The sequence below is a fragment of the Mchenga conophoros genome, linkage group LG9, assembly GCF_057382185.1.
Source record: "Mchenga conophoros isolate Kocher_MC1m ecotype Shallow Benthic linkage group LG9, M_conophoros_male_GT1.1, whole genome shotgun sequence".
NCBI lineage: Eukaryota > Metazoa > Chordata > Actinopteri > Cichliformes > Cichlidae > Mchenga > Mchenga conophoros.
The window spans coordinates 25,872,725-25,890,232 of NC_140534.1; the positions used below are offsets into that span (position 1 = coordinate 25,872,725).

Genomic DNA, 17,508 nt, shown 5'->3' on the forward strand with positions numbered 1-17,508 from the left:
GAAAGTTTCAATGTTTAGTGGTCCCAGAAAACTGAGAAAACCTAATTCATGTAAACTCATGTAAACTGTACCGAGTGCAGGTCACTTTGTAGAGCTTAAATGTTTGATCTTTCAGGCCTTTACGTGGTGTGGTAGTTAACTGATAAGAGCATTTTTTTAAGATTATGAAATGATTCTGGAATAATTTCCTAAAACACCATTAATGGTTTTCATACAACATGAGCTTTATGTGGCTGCTTTGTTTAAATATCACAGTGATTAGATTAGCCAGTAATGCTTAGTACCCGTTTCCTTAGCATATATTTAGCTATCGTAACAAGATTTGATTTTAAACAGTGATTTGAAATGTACTTAGTTAGACACTGCCCATGCCTACTATTGCAATTACATTACAGAATGAATGCACAGAGAAAACCTATTTAAACTGGGCTGCAGGCTCAACCAGGGTGTTTGTATTCATAAGTAGCAAAGCTAGAGTATTGCATCTATCCGAAAAGAGTTGTAAAGCACCTGAGGTGAAAACACAAGCAGCAATACTTCTGTGAGCCTGGTGCTGGCTGCACAGAATCCCTAACCTTAAAATTCAGATGAATTTTGAGTCACTGGTAAATCTAATTTGGAGAGAAGTGAGTGAAATAATAGGGAAGGATTGTGTGCGAAGGGGAAAATGATGAGGGACAGAAATGTAAGTGGGAAATAAAAATGAGCTGGCGTGAGGAAGAAAGGATGGGGAAGAGGCGAGGTGGCATTCATGCTACATTTCATTCCAAAGCCCATAATACTTCGAAGCCCATTCATGAGCACCCCACACATTCACACACACACACACAGGCATTAGGCAGAGCTTCATGAAGAAATCCATTAATGAGAAGGCAAGACACTGTTGGGAACAAGCCAGGCAGAGAGCCACAAACAAAAACACCAGAGACATGCACATGAACACCCACACACGCACACACACATACACAGTTTTAATCCCCTTTACGCGTCTGAACACAGGCAAAAGCAGCAGAAAGACTTGCAAGTGAGTCATGAATTTTACAGTGCCTGAACACGCAGGGAGTGACAAAACCCGTGAAATGACCTTTGCTGCCTTATTGTGTGACTCCATTCATCAACTGCTTACCTTAATTTTTCCGATTCTTCTTTGATTTCCTCTGAAAGACAGAAAAAAAAGTAACATGTTAAATAAGTCAAATATAGGAATCTGTGGACAGTATTTTACATATTTTTTAATATCTGAAAGCTCATATTATGCATGGCCAAAAGTTTCAAATGATCAGGTCAATTTATGCAGAAATAATCCCTCCAAACTGACATCTATGTGCAGCCACCAATTTCCTTCCCAGAGGAACTGTTGGCACCCTTCAATAAGGTTTTAACTGGAGCCAAAGGAAAATTAATTAATTCTGGACAATAGATGTTTATGGTTTAGCAAATATTCATAAATGACAACAAAGTGTTTCAGTTTCACACCTCCCAAAGGCTGATTCAGAGTGAGGACCCCCCCCTGCCTCCAAGCTACAATGCAGCTGCACACATCCAACATATCTGCAATCTTAGTGCATCAACATAGTAAATTTTCAAACACATCTGCATTCAAAAGATCTAAGTTGATGCTTTAAGTTGATGCGGTCACTGAACAGCTTGTTGGGGTGGGGTTCCGCCTGAATGCGCTTGTTTCGTCATGGTGATGGTCTTGTTTGCGTCCCTAACGGCAACTAGAGAGGAGACTGGTTTGTGTATTGCCTCAGCTGCAGCACTCAGTCCCCAAAATGTAATCATTATTCAGTGTGCGCCGTGTCCGTGAGCCAGGCCAACATTTGTGTTTATTTCACAGATCTCCAGGCTTGAAAGCAGTTGTATGAACTTGCTGAGCACTGACACAGAAGAGCAGGAAAATAAGAGAGGCAGACACACAGAGGGAGGGATGAGAGAGAGAGATGGAGAAGCTGAGACAGAAATAGAGCTAGAGAGAGCGGAAGAGAGGCCAATTGGTACTAGACATTAAAGGGAGCCTTCAATGAGGAAGCTTTTAAAAAACACAGTGTCAATCGTCCTCACAGAATTGCACGAGCCTAGCGATGATTGGGAAAAACCCCAGTAATGAAATGACAGCTCAATTATTTCACTGCTGGAAGGCTAACGGGTCCTTTCAAAGAAATCCACTTGGTGAGAATATTTAGCTCTTAACACTGTGGAAGTAAATTAAAGCTGGTTTCAACCATGTTTGACTGCGCAACTCAGGAGAGGACGATTTTCCGAACTGTCTGATGCTAATTTATACATCCGTTTACATGCAGTCACAACCGGCCCACAGGGCTTTTGTTCACATGGATTCAAATCTGACATAAGATCAAAGCAATGATCATCTTTTAACGTCTTTATTCTACAGCAGACAGAACAGGATCGTGACTGCTATGTCTAAATCATCTATTTAATAATTAATGAATAACAAAGGCTGTGACAGTTTCCCCCATTCTCTTGATTCAGTTAAAAAGCATGATTGTAGAAGCTGAGCTGATACTAAGGCAGATATTTTCACTTATTAGCAACAGGACATCAGAGGATCTATCTCACCTTATGCCTAGCATCCATTTTTCAACATATATTTCTAGTATATGCTCTGAATATGAAACATGTAATCGGTAAACAAATGATATTTGACCTGAAATTGCGAGACAGAGATTAAGTATTAGTGTATGTTATCTGAATTGGTTACATAATTTCGAGGTTACATAGGAGTGGGAAATCATGTGTGCCTTCAGAGATAACGAATCATATTACAGTGATTATCATGATGTTGCTTAACAACAGACAGAAGACTGTAGATCAGCACATCTCTGAACAACATTTCTCTGCCACATATAAAACTGCACAGGAACGAGTCAAGAGACACAACAAAGAAACCCAAGAGTTCAAATCCATGGCCTCCATGCAGTCCCAAAGGATCCACTCCAGTATACCCAAGGAGGACCCGCACTATAGTGAGAAGGGGGTTTTAACATTGTGGCTGATTGAGCTATTCTTCCATACTTAGCCATCTTCACCTGGTTTGTTGTCACCCTGTGTGTGTTTGTGCAGGAGCTGTATGTAGCCCAACGCACAGTGTCAAAAAACAGGGTTCCTGCTGCTTTGTTTTAGATGCAAAAGTCTCAGATATTCTCAAACTGGTTTCTTGAGCATGAGCAATGAGTTCATTGTACTCCAATGCACTCCATAGCCACCAAATCTCAATCCAATAGAGGACCTCTGGGATGGGCTGGAACAGCAGATTCACATCATAGATGTGCAGCTGATAAATTTGCAACAACTGTGTGATGCTGTCATGTCGATATGGACCAAAATCTCTGAGGAATTCTTCCAGCACCCATGTTGAATCTGTGCCACAAAAGGATCAAGGCAGTTCTCAAGGCCAACATGGTACTAGCAAGGTGTGCCGAATTAGGTGTCGATTGCCGACCAATTGTTTAGGGCTGAAACAATTAGTCGGCATAATCGATGACGCCCATAAATAAAATTCTCAACGCGTCATATGTGCTTTTGTAACTGCATTACACTACAGGAAGCTATGGTGGCAGTATCGCCTATATCGCCTGCCAAGACTTTACAAGAACGAAGAAGAACTTAGTTCGCAAATGGCAAAACAGGAGGAGGGAAGAAAATGGAAAGCATTTCACAGAAAACAATAAAGTTTGTGCAACGCAGAGCTTTCCTTCCACGACAGCACTACTGCAGTGCACGAGCATTTGAGACGCTGGCACCCTGAAGCTGTAATATCAACTCTGAATGGGTCAGTTTTAGAGTTAGAGTTAAGTTAGTGTGTCGCATTGATACCTCGTTTAGTGAACACCATTTCAATTTTGACCAAACCTTGACCAATTAGCTCTTAAGAAATAGTCTCCAAAGTGAATAATCATTAACGTCCGATCTTTCAGATTTCTATCCCTTCAGTTTAACAGGAAAAAAGCAAACGTGATAGAAAAAGACCCAGTCAAACATCAGTGCTACATCACTGCAGGCACTGCATGTTACCATGAAAGAAAACATGGTGTAAAATTGCATCTCTCCTGCTCTGCTTACTGTCGGTATTGCATGACACTAAAATTCCAATAAGTCTCTAGAGGCCTCTATTATGGGATGTGTGAAACTATAATCGTGCTGACCCCTGGCTATTCCACTATCAACATTAGCTTCACGTCAAGCAATTATTTGGATTGCTATCAGATTTATGCAAATGCACAGAGAAGTCAAACAAGCAGCCAGTACAAAACCAGTCATTTTGACAGGAGGGGTGGGGACTGTCACGTTGACTGTGTAAGTAAGCATCAAGTAATTAGCTCCGTGCATCGATGAGAAACTGTCACCTCAGGATTTGAACACTGAAACCATAGCAACAGTGGCTGGTGGTAATAATGATAAGGAGGAACAGTGCTGGACACTCCTAGGATTGGACAGACATGAGATGGATGTTAAAGTTATGGAAATTTATGGCCGCTTTGCCAGTCGTGGGTTTCAAAGCAAAACATATGCAGAGTTGTGAGGCAAAGCAGGAAGTGGGCAAAGATGAGAGAGTAGCATTAACACACACAGAACCCTAGACACTTATTAATTTGTCTCCACTTTTACTAACTGAGTCATGATGTAATGGTTTCCTTCCTTGGATACTGAGCTGAATTACGTTGCTATATAAAAGCCAAAACACTGCACTTGTCACAAACAAGACAAGGAAGCACAAATGAGCTATCAAAGTGTGATCTGTGGTCTCAATCAGAAAACTCACAGGCACACTTTTGGCCAGAAGACACGAGTAAAAAGTTCAATGTAGTGGAAGAAATGAAGAAAAGCACAGGCCAGAAAACAGCCAAAGGGTCCAATCTAGACCCAATGGATGGCTTCGCAAAGTGTGAAAACTGCAGGGTAGGAGGGCATCATTTTAAACTTTCCACTTCATTTAAAATTAAAGTTATTATGAGAGTGCTTATCTGATCTTTCGGTTTCCCTGCCAGTTTTACAGCCTTCTTACCGACAAGGAAACCAGCCCCACCCCGCAGAAGAACACTAGTGTTTCTATGATGACAGAAGATAAAGAGCTGTTTGAACAGTATGCCTTAACAGCTTTATATTCTTACTTAGCAGAGGAAATTTTTTAATCAGTGTAAACATATTTAGGATGTTTTGGGTTTTGTTTTTGTAGCAAAATAAAGAAAAAAGAAAAGAAAAAGATTACTGGTTATTTAATGGTTTGAATGGTCTATCCCACTAGAGATCAAACTGGGCTGTAATTGTCCAATAAACCAAACTATCTAAAGGAGCCTTCCCACATAGGATATCTCCAAACTTTAGTTTGCTATCACAAGCTGATAGAAGTCAACCCTTTGTGATTTATTTACCAAGCCTCATTCTTGATTTACGATATCTTCAAGGTCAGCAACAAAGAAACCAAGGTGTACCAAAGTATTTAGTGTTAGTGCTGCATAACTAAAGCTTTCTGCACACTTGTTTGTGGTATAAAAGAGGAAATAACAGGAGAAGAGAGTAAGACCTCCTCCACACAGCTGTCACATGGGGTGACAGTGATGCAGATGAAGCCAATTGGCTCACTGCTTTTCAGTCCGATGAGCACACTTGGAAAAGAGCAGGGGTCCACTGAAGGGGCTTTTGTGGGCCAGCTGATAAAACTTGGAAACTTTGTAACTAAAACTTCAAAAATCAGACTGCCCCATAGGCAGAGATTTCTCAAAATGAACAAAAATCCCAATAAAGTTGGCTCATTTGTCTAAAGTCACAAAATAGAACTAGTAGAAACATTATCAATGAAAATCAATTGTTTCAACTTCTTTCTTACTTACAGGGTTGATTTTGCTGTGCCAGGATTACAGCTAAATGACTGGCGGACAGGAAACTGCTCCGATTAATCCATAACAGGTGTCTTAATGCATCTGTTATAGGTCTCTTATAGCTTACATACACTCACAAGATACATTACAGGGAGCCATCCTGCTCATCAGCCATCGCCCACATCACAAAGCAACAAAAAGTCTTTGAAAGCTCCCCCAACTTTCTGTCTCTTCACTCTTACCCTGACTTTGACCCAGATCCTAACACTACGACTTAAATGAGCAATAATGTCTGCACATCCAATCTGACCCCCTTGGAGAGAGTCTTTTTAGGCCTGCAGTACACGTTTCTTTCATCATCCAAGGACAAGTGGGTCAACTACGTATAGAACTATGTCTTTCTCTGGTGTATAATCACACAGGACTACTTCTTAAAATGAGACGCTAGTTGTTAGATTGAGCACCTGTGTTCACACACTCCAGCTAACCCTGCCAGTCCTATAAAAAGTTTAGCCTAGATACTTTAGGGCGAGCCCACATACCCTGAGGCTGTCATTTACTGAAGTGCCCCCTTCCCAATAAAACCGTCTCTAAGCTGCAGAGAGGGTCAGTAAAAAGCTGGCAAATCATTGCTCCACTCTGCTCTGGAGTGAATGCAGTCTCCACACCTGTATAAAGGCAAGAGTGGGTAGAGTGCAGCCTCTGAGTGCTGGCAAGACTACAAAATGGGCATTTATTAATACTTTCAAGCACATAGACACAGACACACACATTCTAGTCAAGTACCTCCCCACAATAAAATCATACTGTAGCACCTGCTATATTAACAGCCTCCTGATGGGTAAGTAAAAAACCTAAACAAAAACTTCCTCATATTTAGAAAACATTCACTTCTGCAACCCCAACTAGCTTATGTATCACAACACCTATGCAAGCTGCTGAGTCAGCGCCACCAAATATCACAATGTGATTTATATCTCACTCATAACTGCTTTAACCGTTTTTATTTACGTTTCGGAGCGGATCACGGCTTCTTTTTGCTCGCGTCCCTGCCTGTGAACTAAAGTCTGCTATGTGACACCTACACATGAAGGCCGCCTGTGAAAAATTCATGAGATGATGACATCGTGAAGAGACCCGAGCTTCAGTGCCTCAGCCTGAAGCCAGCTCACACAAAACAACCAAATCCCACCCCTGACAGCATGACAGCACTACTAAAACAATGCACTTATCTGAAAAGAGCACGTAAGGCACGGTGATTTGATATTAGGGTGTGAGCCATACACAACACAGATATAACAGTATGAGCAACTAACAGCCAATAATCTGACAGATGAAAGCACAAAAACCTCATATGTGTAAGAGACAGTGCCTGACTGAGATGCTAGGATAAGCACAGCCTGATGTGAAGAGAGAGACACAAACATCACACTCAATCGCTGAACCTGACAGTGAACCGAGACAGGTTCCTGTAGTGCTTTATATAATATGTGTTTCACAGGGGCTTATCAGTGATCCCCTTCAATCACACTTACACTGAGCTACAGCAAAAGCTGATCATGGCTTAGATATGTACACAACAGTGTAGTTAGCCACTTAGCATTCCAATAGGCAGCCATAGTAGATAAGGCTGATGAATCAGCACGGGAAGTATTTGGAAGCCCTGAGCAAAAGGTTAGCAGTGGGATTGTGGGAGGGTTGCCAGTTTAAAACCAGGAGAGAAGAAAATGTAGCAATGACTGAATGAGAAATATGCTGTTGACCACTACAGTTCACAGCCCGTTCCTCAAAAAGGAGTGTTTGTGTTCTGAGATTGTAAACAGCGTTGATAAAAGATGTGCTTGAATATTCATGGAAGTCTGTACCGAGGCTAAGAGTGTACTACATTTACGAGACGCCCCGGCTACACGTGGTGATGAATTGTAGAAAACGCCAAGTCTGCTAGCACGAGCAGAACAACAGCCTGCTTTCATCATACGTACAACACATCAAACTCCTGCTTCAAAACAACCTGCTCCCTCTCGTCTCCCACTGCTGCCGGGAGCTACTTGCAGACTAAGTTGAGTCTCCCCCCTTCCCGTGCGCCACCCTGCCCGAGTGCCATGACGAAGCATTCCTCAGCCTCAGCAGCAATCTGCGAGTAGCCACAGGAATAAGTCGGCAGGACCGTAAACCCTGGAGTCACACATCCTAAGGCCTCCTCATGTGTGTTTATGCATGTCGTTGGTTACTTTTGCTGCAAGTAGACATGGTGACGAGAATCGGACAAGTTTTCACTTATTTCTCTACATTAAATCTAAACAGGGCTAAAAGGCTGTAAGGCAATGAAGCTGCCCATCTCGAGAAGGTCAAGTACCAACCTAGTGTCAGAAGGAAAAGGGGTGCAGCAGGTGGTGCAAACAAAGTGCACACAAAAACTTTTGGCGCCTCAGTAAACTCGCAAATGGTCGATTTCTGTTTGCCAGTTTAGCTTTACTGCTATGCAAATCAATAGGTGTTTCTCTATTTTTCTGTCTCAGTGAGACCAAATGAAAAATTTTGTTAGGATATGTTTGACATTTGCGTTTTGCTACTACCAGTAAACTCTACATGGACATCTGTGAGAGAAGGCTTGGAGCAAAAATAAACAGAAATAAAACTGTAACCCATCCAGGGTGCAATTCTTCTCCGAAATGTTGCAGTACGGTTGTCTTGTTGCAGGATTCGCTCATTATCACTGACGCCAACAACAGTGTGCACAGCAGGTAGATGCACTCAATGGCAGCCCTGAGAGGATGCGTTCACCTGGGCAAATATATCTCAGCTGACTAAAGCTGCTGGATCAACACTAATTCAATAAGTAGACATTTTTAGCCAGCGTAAAGTTCATGCGCGGAATAACAATCAAATGCAATCAAAAACGCGCATGCGCCCACACTAGAAGAAGAAAGAAAAAGAAAAAAAATCTCACGAGACCTCTAACATTTCATCAATTAAGACACAGCAGCGCATGCACACGGCTGCTACACTGGTGGGAGGGAGAGAGATAAACAGGCAGCTCTCTGGAGATGCTCCGCAACACGTCACAAGACAAGCAGCTAGAAAACAGCTCGCTGGGAGGGGACACTGGGTTCAGACACAGAGGGAGGAGAGAAAAGGGAGAAAGCGAGAGGAAGCAGAGGCAAGGACGAGGCTATTTTCCAAAGAAAATAAGCTTAATAAACCTGCCTTTTTATTAGCTCTATGATTATGGGGTTGGGTTTTTGTATGTGCAATAGAAGCATTGTGTTGCTGTTTTTGTGAAGCTGCCACCACAGTGCAGGCGGACAGTAATCATTTCTAGACTGTAATCAGACATGTTTTTGATCATCTATAACACAGAAGAAATAAGACATAAGAAAGAAAGACAATGTGAAGGATTTCACTGCAGCCTGATCAATTCCTGGACCTTGGATGAGTAAAAAAAAAAAAAAAAAAAAAAAAAATCTCCACTATGATAACACAACACTTCTTCACAATGGGACCGCAGCAATCGCTACCAATGCACATGCATATACATATGCAAGAGGTTAGAGGTTAATTTCTGACTCAGTTTCCATCACCTGAGAAAGGAGCTGGAGAGCGACAAAGGGCATCCGCCTTCTGCAGCACTATTTCCATTTCAAAGACTTTAGAGCCCATCTGCATTTGGCATGGATCCTGCGGTTGGCACTAACCGCACCATACGCAATGATCAGCGAACATTCATTTTAGTCAGACTGCTTTTACCCCAAAAACAATCATGATCACAGTGAAACACTACAACCCGGTATCCAGACTGTCAGGATTGGATCTCAGGTACACTCAATAATCAACAAAAGGCATTTAAGCCTAATTTTTAAGCCAATATCCACACACAAGACAGAGGCTCACACTAATGCACTACATTTGACCAATCTGAGAATAAACTGTTGTTGTAGGCAAACATGGCGTAGCTGCGATCACCGAAGAAAGCCTGAGAAAAATCAGACCTCTGACATTTCTGCTGTTCACGATGAAAGAAAAGGTTGCACAGCGGTAATTACATTCGGTGTGGAAGAAGGAACGACTGTCAGAGGTTGTCTGGGCTACCTAATCACATGTGCACTCATGCGTTTGGGCATGTGTGCTTTACATTTCCGTGTGCATGTGTGTGTCCCACCAGCCCACTCACTCGCACTTGCATAAGCCCTTCTAATCACCAGTCTCACTCCCATGGCTGAATCAAGGCTCTAATTTTGTAGCCAAAAAGTCCCAAAGCGCTCTGCCTCCACAAGGTCTCGATTACTCAGCTGTTGGCTTTGTTATTAAAATTAATGCATCTTTAATAATTCCACTGTGGTTGGACACATTATGTAGCATTCTTCTATCTATTGGTATGAAATACAACCGCTTTTCTTTTAAAACCGGGTTATTATCAGCGTGCAGGCTACAGAATCTGGAGACAAACACTAAGCCTAGGGAAGGTAAATACAAGTCATTTTTGTAAGTGCACCTGTCGTCTTCTACCTGCCCTGCCATGTTTAGGGGAACTTTACACTCACAAGCACTGTGTGATACTTCATTATTACAGTGATACTGTTAGTATTATGGCAGAAGTTGGACATTTGTTAAAAAGAGAAGTTTAAAATTCCCCTCTGACATCACCTGACATTTGAGAGCTGGCACAAGGACACAAGTTGTTAACTTGTATTGTGCACTACTACTGTATCTGCACCATTTTGTACCATTTGTAGTGCAGTTTAATACAACTGTCCCTTTACATCACTCAGAAAGTGCTAGCTTGTGAGCTAGACTAACCATCAACAATGACTATGTTTCATTCCTGTCACTTCAAGACGAGCTCCATCTGCACCACACACCTGCCCTGAGCTTTACTGTTTGCTAGCAACAGCAAGCTCAGCTAGCAAAATTTATCCACAGACAGTCCATTATTAGAAATACTGGAGTTCTACTGATTTTACTCTATTAGTTATCCACACAAAGGCAATTTTATTTGCCAAGCAATTAAATGATAAATTCTCCAAAATACACCGCCACCACAGAGGCCCTTTTGCAGGGTCTCGAATCAGCAGCAGTGAAGCACAAACCTGCTAGCAGCAGCAGTTGCTGTGTCTGCCTCTACCTTTTGCCGTGCCCAAACTTTTAGCCTCAGTAAAAATTTGATGGTTGAATTGTTTTAAAAACTAAATAAATAAACTCCCTATATACACACAACTGTCATGAAAGCATAAGTTAGATACAGAAAGCAAAGGTGTTTTTTGTACCAGGCCGCACATATTTCTATTTCTGCTTATGGAGTCGGTTTCAAGTAGCCATGAGAGTATGAGTTGAATTCACTTTGTTACCACTTTGTTAAAGCTCATCCAGTTCATCCAGTTCAGGGACCTTTGTTCCACAGCATGTTCCCAATCAATCTCTACAGTCTCTACTATGTGACTACTGAAGTATTGACAGCTCTACAAGCTCAGAATACCATAATATTCATTACATTCTGATCTAAATTAAGACTCAGATTAATACACGGCTCAAATTGCAGACTTTCACAATGATAAACAATGGCACCCAGCTGGTTAACAGCCAGCATGTCTGCAGACATTGGACTTATTTATAAGTTGAACCATATTAAAGTACCTATAAACACTTATATTCCTCCAAGGTGCAAAAAAGAAAAAAAAAACCCTCCCCACCCAAAAAATCCAGAAACTCAATAAAAAACTATCACTGCGACACATAATTTGCTCAGTAGCAAATTTACACAAATTAATACAGCTAATAGATGAATACAAGATAGATGACCCCGATAAAAAAAAGTCCTGCAAGATGAAACTGAAAGCAACACAAAGGGAGGAGGGTTTCTCATCATGTGCCTCATCTGTTTGCAGTAGACTATAATTAATTTATCACCTGTCCCAGGACTGAAGAAGGCATCAGTGGAAAGAAATGATGTATTATGTATTGACATATCAGTGTAAGCATAACAAAGTGTGAGGAGGACAAAAACAGTCTCCTTTCTACATTCTAAACAGTCTCCACTGCACAGATAAAAGGATTATTTGTGCTTTCAGAGCTAGAATAGGCTCCGCCATGTTAACTACTCCACTGCTCGCTATCTGAACACCAGTCAACCTTTGGGGTTACAAGCAGCTTTTGTGTCTGCACTTGGTCTGGAGGGGTGGAAATGAGACAGAAATCAGGCGTGGGGCCTTTTCTTTAGGGAAACAGAAGAGAAAACATGATTGGAGAACAATTTATCCCAATAAATCTACTGTACTTCTCTTCTTACACATACATTACAATCTAAAATTAAGTAGTATAGAAATATATAGTATATAACTCTGAATTGAATATGCTTGGAGTTTAAAGTGTTGCTTGGACAAAACAAGCAATCTGAAGGTGCCGCCATGACTCTAATAAGAAAAAAGATAATATATGCAAGTCTCGAGGTCATATCAAACCTTTCAGAGCTCCAAGATGAATTCTTTTTTCGACTGATGCCTTTCTTACTTATAAGAATTTGACCTGAACTGTGCCTGTATAATCAGATTCTAGTTAGGATCAAACAGCCCCGAACATTTACAGTACCTTGGCAAATAAAAGTGACATAAAAAAGGAGGCTGACAGCTGCTGTTGCTTCCCTCATTTACACTTTCTCAACGCCTCAATGCCCCAAATGTCTGGTGGTGTCATCAGCAGGTTACTTGGTGTGCCTCAGCTGCATAGAAATCAAAAGGAAACTGGCTGCCTTCTGCTAAATTTTCACGAGGAGAATGAAAGATGGCAGTAAAAGGTTGTCAAGCATGCAAGTTAGTGTTGGTTATTTTGCAGGAGTACAGACGTTCAAGGCTTGCCCCCCGACGGCAGCCTTGAGCTCCTGCGCTTCACATCCAGGGAAGGCTGTGTGGCATCTTTGCGCATCGTGGTCAAAAACCCCAATTAACAGACGGCACCATTCGTAACCTTGTGCTTATTGCGGTTGAGCATGTGGCGACTATGGTGCAGCTTATCACGGAGGAGCACGTGCCCACCAATCTTAATGATCAGAGGTACATTTGTCCTGTTGGCTTCCCGGTCAGCTCTAAAGAGAAGGTAGTCCATGCAAGCAGCGGCCTTGAGCTCTGTGCAAAAGTACACCCTGCAAACTCTTGCTGATTTTGTCTCTGTTTACAGCTTCATTCAAGGTTCTTTTGACCTTGGACAGGGAAAATATTTGCCACAGCAAAGCTCAAAGTGAAGTGGCATTGGCTGGAAATGTGTTTTTTGTTTGGTCCAAATTAAACCTTGTAGTGGAGCACAAATTCAGTCAATAAGCAGGAAACATTTCCTAATCATGTTGACTTCATGAGTGTTGGAGTAATAAAAATATTGATAAATGTTAGATGTATTTAAGTAGCACGGGACTTTGGCTAAATATTAAACAAGCTTCTCTTGGAAGATTTTTGACTATTAAATGTTTATTAACCTCTATGTGCCAGAGTAGCAGTTAAGGAAAGTGCAGGTACCTTTGAGAAGTCTAAGTGATAGTACACATTAACAGAGAAACCATCATTTTTAACATGACCGAACCAGTTGGCCAGATGTCTTTAATTTTCTTTTAAATGGACTTAGCCAAAGGTTGGCAGTCACAGCATCAGTGCCCTACTAGAAAAGCTAGAGTGACAAAACGCAGAACAAAGACCACCAACATCTATTCCACTTTATTTAAGAATTAATGAAATCCAGGGAGGAGATGGGCTCTACTGAACCAACCAATGAAACCAGAACTTACCATTAGCACTCCATAAGTCTGCAGGCTGAGTAAATATAGCACCTAGATGATGGTTTATTGATTATTTGTTTAGTATTCATCCTATAATGCATTCATATTTAATGAATATCACCCAAACAATCAGTACTTTACAGAAACCAAGCTGACAATAGTTATTTATATATAAAACATGTTAGATATATCTCAACTGTATCCATATTATAACATGGATTGCCCTCAGGACTGTGCAGCACATGTAGCAGGATAGCATCACCATGAAAAAGGCTAAGTAAGTAGCAGGGTGTCCACCATAGGTCGCTTTAACTTTGCCCCAGTGTAAAGCATATGGGTCAATATATAAAAATCAGTTTCCCCCCAAACGTCCAGTACTGATCGAGCTCTACTCAAACACAGTTCACTATTCTCATCTATTACCACTGTTGGTATAACAATGTATTAAGATTTTGTGGTAATGAGTGACTGTGTATTACATTACAATCAAATTTGACAACAACACCGAAAAAAATTACATCCCTGACTTAGTCACAGTGTTTCTGTCTCACTCATCCTTGGCTGGCAGGTAACTCTGCAGGACTTCATCGGCAACAGGTTTCTTGTGACCTCTGCAGCTGACCCTCAGATCATACACCCCTAAGGGGAGAGATAATGAGCATTGTGCTCAGCGGGACTGAACTGCTCAGGTGGAAACAAGTGCTCCTTCTTCTTAGCAGTGAGGCGTGAAGAGAGCCCCCCTGGTTTAGACTGCTGGGTACATTCACATTACCAATCTTTCACCAGCCGAAAGGCCACAAGAGCTACTCGAGGAAAAGAGGAGGCTGGCTTTACAAAACAATGAGACCAACCAGATCCAATCACATGAAAATAGAAACTTGTGACAACAATGAACCAAAGCCTGAGCCGAATTCAAGGAGGTAGTGTGCATATACGGTCTAAGGGCCTTTGATATTTTGAGTTAACTGTTCTTTGCCACCAGACAGCTCCTCTCAAAGAAGCCGACAGTGAGATCCACAGATAATAGGGCCCTGCTAAAGCGGCACTTTGGGGAGTGTGAGAAACTGAGATGATGTAGTTTTTGTGAACTGCCGAGTGAAACTGATAACGCAGGAGGAACTTCACTTTGGGAGTTATGAGGGTGAACTGTTTGCGAAGGTAGCTTCTTTTTAGCTTGTTCCTGATACCTTGTTTTGCAGACGGGAAAACGCTGAAAATAACGGGTATTTAACAGACACCATGTGAAACAGGAAGACTTTCAGTGACAGCAGAGAGGAGAGTGTGGCACAGGCACTTTCTCAGAGATGTCTCAGAGCTCCAAGAGCTAAAGGGGATTATGTAAGTCAAGCAGTATACTGGGTCACCCAGTTGTTTTTGATACACTACTGCATCGCCGCTACAACTGCGCTTATTGCAGAGATTCGTATTTCATAGCGCCCACGTACGGCTTCACTGGGAAGTTAAAAGGTTTTATTTTTTGTTTTGTTTTTTCTTTTTAAAGAAGATTCACCGCCACTGACTGCTAAGTAGGATTCAGTGTTAACCAGCGATTTTTAAATCAGAATGACAACATATTGTAGTGAACAAACTAGCTGCTAAAATGCTATATGTCAGCCAGTAACCATGGTGACTTTAATGGTTTATGAATAAGCATAGCCCGTGTAAACTACACGTGGTTTATGCTTGGTTTCTGTCTCACAGCTGTAATGTCTACATTTTAATCAAACCCTCGAGGTAAGCAGGAAAATCAGAAGCAAAGGACAATCAGTACCAACTGATGACATCATCAGATCAAGTCCCTAAGCCCCCCAGATAAAGAAACACCACCGACTGTCTACTAATAACAGGAACAGAACCATGCAAATTGTGTACGTCTGCTTTAAGGCCATGCTACATAGAGCTTCCTATTCTGAATTAACACCATGTTACTGCTCTGTGCACAAAAAGCTATATAATTCATGTGGGTGGTTTAGCTTCACAAAACAACACAGCAGAGTCTAAACAAATATGCTGCATGTATTTTGCCTATAGGCCACTACAAAAGCCTTCAGCAGCTGCATGTGTTGATAAAGGCAGCACTGTTGGGACAGGTAGGATTTTTGGCTGCTTCACAACAGGACTCTTTGTTTCTCTAGCTGTGTCATATTACTAACCAGGAAAAAACTAAACAAAAAAAAAAAAATCCTAGCCTGCATGGAGCTAATTTTAACTCCAACATGAGAAAAAATATATGTTTTACGGGGCGAATTTCCTTGTTGTTAATAATGTTTTACAAAATTTACATTTACCACTAATTATCACCCCTAAGGTTATGTTTCCCAAGACACACTTGCTAGCAAACGTTAGTGAAGCTCACGCCTGTAGTAAAAGGTCAAACAGACGTGCAGTGACGTTCATTTCAAAATAAAAGCGCAGTTAATTAGATAGCACGCCGATCAATCTTGGGTTTATTGCGAAGAAACACGTTTATAAGAACAGAAAGTACAATTTATAACGTGTATTAATCGTTAATAGGCTGTATTAAACGATGTTCCCTTTTGATTGGTATAAATCCTTCTAACTGTAATTTTATTTTTGTACTAACCGGAAATTATCTTCTCTCCACCCCTAGAAATGACACCATTCCTAGCATAAAGGTGCTACTGACAACTGTCAACCTCAAGCTTCTCGCCAAGTCGACTTCATTGTCTAGTTTTACAGAGAAGACGAGGCCACCCGAGTAAAAAGGTTAATAAATAACAGATGTAATAAAATAAAATTTTAAAAAAAGTCTTCAGCCCTTCCTGTACTGACCGGGGCACGGCCACTTTGTACCAGGAAGAGACGCAAACATCTCACCTTAATGGGGTGAAATCATGTAGTTTAGAGAAACACAGTTTACGCTCGACGAATATATGGAGTGTGCTTGTGTGTCAGGGTGATGACTAAAGAGAAACACAGCCTTAAACAACTTTGTTTCCCCTGTGATGTCCGGCCTGTGCACAGATCGCTACTAGTTTCGCAGCATCGCTTCGGCGTTGCAAACACCCACCCCTCCTGCACCATTTCCGTGTTTTATACGGAATCATTTCCACGGAGCCTGTGCCACGTCAATTAAATGCATAGGTTTTACTGAAATCTTACGCAGGGCAATAAGACCGGAGTAAGAGCCAGCTTGTAATAAACGAAAAGCACACGGTGCCTTGCCAAACACTGCGACATTGTTGCAGGATAACCGGTTAATAAGTGAAAGGGTGCATGACGTGTCTAAATCAATGAGTCCAAGACAGCAACAACGTGACGCTAAAACAACACAACTCACCTAGTGCCACCTCGCAGGCTTTGCGCAATTGGGAATGGTGAGCCTTTTTCACCTCCTTGTCGGCCAGGATCTTTTCCAAAGCTCGTGTAAGGAACATGTTTTTCGTCTTTTTGCCCTCAAACATGTCGCACCGGAATTTGGAGCGAGGTGTGCCTGGTCCCAAGGGGGGCTGCAGCCTCCTCGAACAGAGATGTAATTCCTTTAGTAATGTCAGCCGCAGAGCCCCTAACAGACAAACATAAATAAACACAGAAGGTGGGGTAAATCCCTCAGATTGCCATTAACGACCTGCCTCCTGCGCCATGTTTGAGAGAGGAAACGACGTCACGTACGTTTGAGAGCGGCCGCAGTGAGGCAGTAGGGAGTGAGGACGGAGATGAGAGTGTACCTGCACCCGAGCTGTGTCTGCACATTCATGTACACCTGAGATTCACGATTTATTTGACCAAGACACATTTTTTCTGTAGTTTTGGTTCTGTGCACCGCCGCTGAGGAGCAGACTTCATTTAAAGGGGTTTTACACAAAAATTGCATTAAATGTTTAGGATTTAAAGCCATTTTAAAAAAAAAATTGCCAAGTTTCAGAAGCTCAAAATTAATACATTTTCACT

General features: G+C 41.7%; 1 protein-coding gene across 2 annotated transcripts in view; it reads right to left on the reverse strand.

Moving 5' to 3' along the window:
- The window catches only part of arfgef1 (ADP-ribosylation factor guanine nucleotide-exchange factor 1 (brefeldin A-inhibited)), a 51,861-nt gene extending 34,659 nt beyond the window's left edge, over positions 1-17,202 (reverse strand). For both annotated transcript variants that reach the window (XM_085287247.1, XM_085287245.1), the window contains exons 1-2: positions 16,898-17,202; positions 1,127-1,157 (exon numbers count right to left, since the gene is read on the reverse strand). In XM_085287247.1, the coding sequence (XP_085143373.1) occupies positions 1,127-1,157; positions 16,898-17,021 (155 nt within the window). In that variant the 5' untranslated portion in view covers positions 17,022-17,202. The remainder of the gene's footprint in view (positions 1-1,126; positions 1,158-16,897) is intronic.
- Positions 17,203-17,508: the final 306 nt, after the last annotated feature.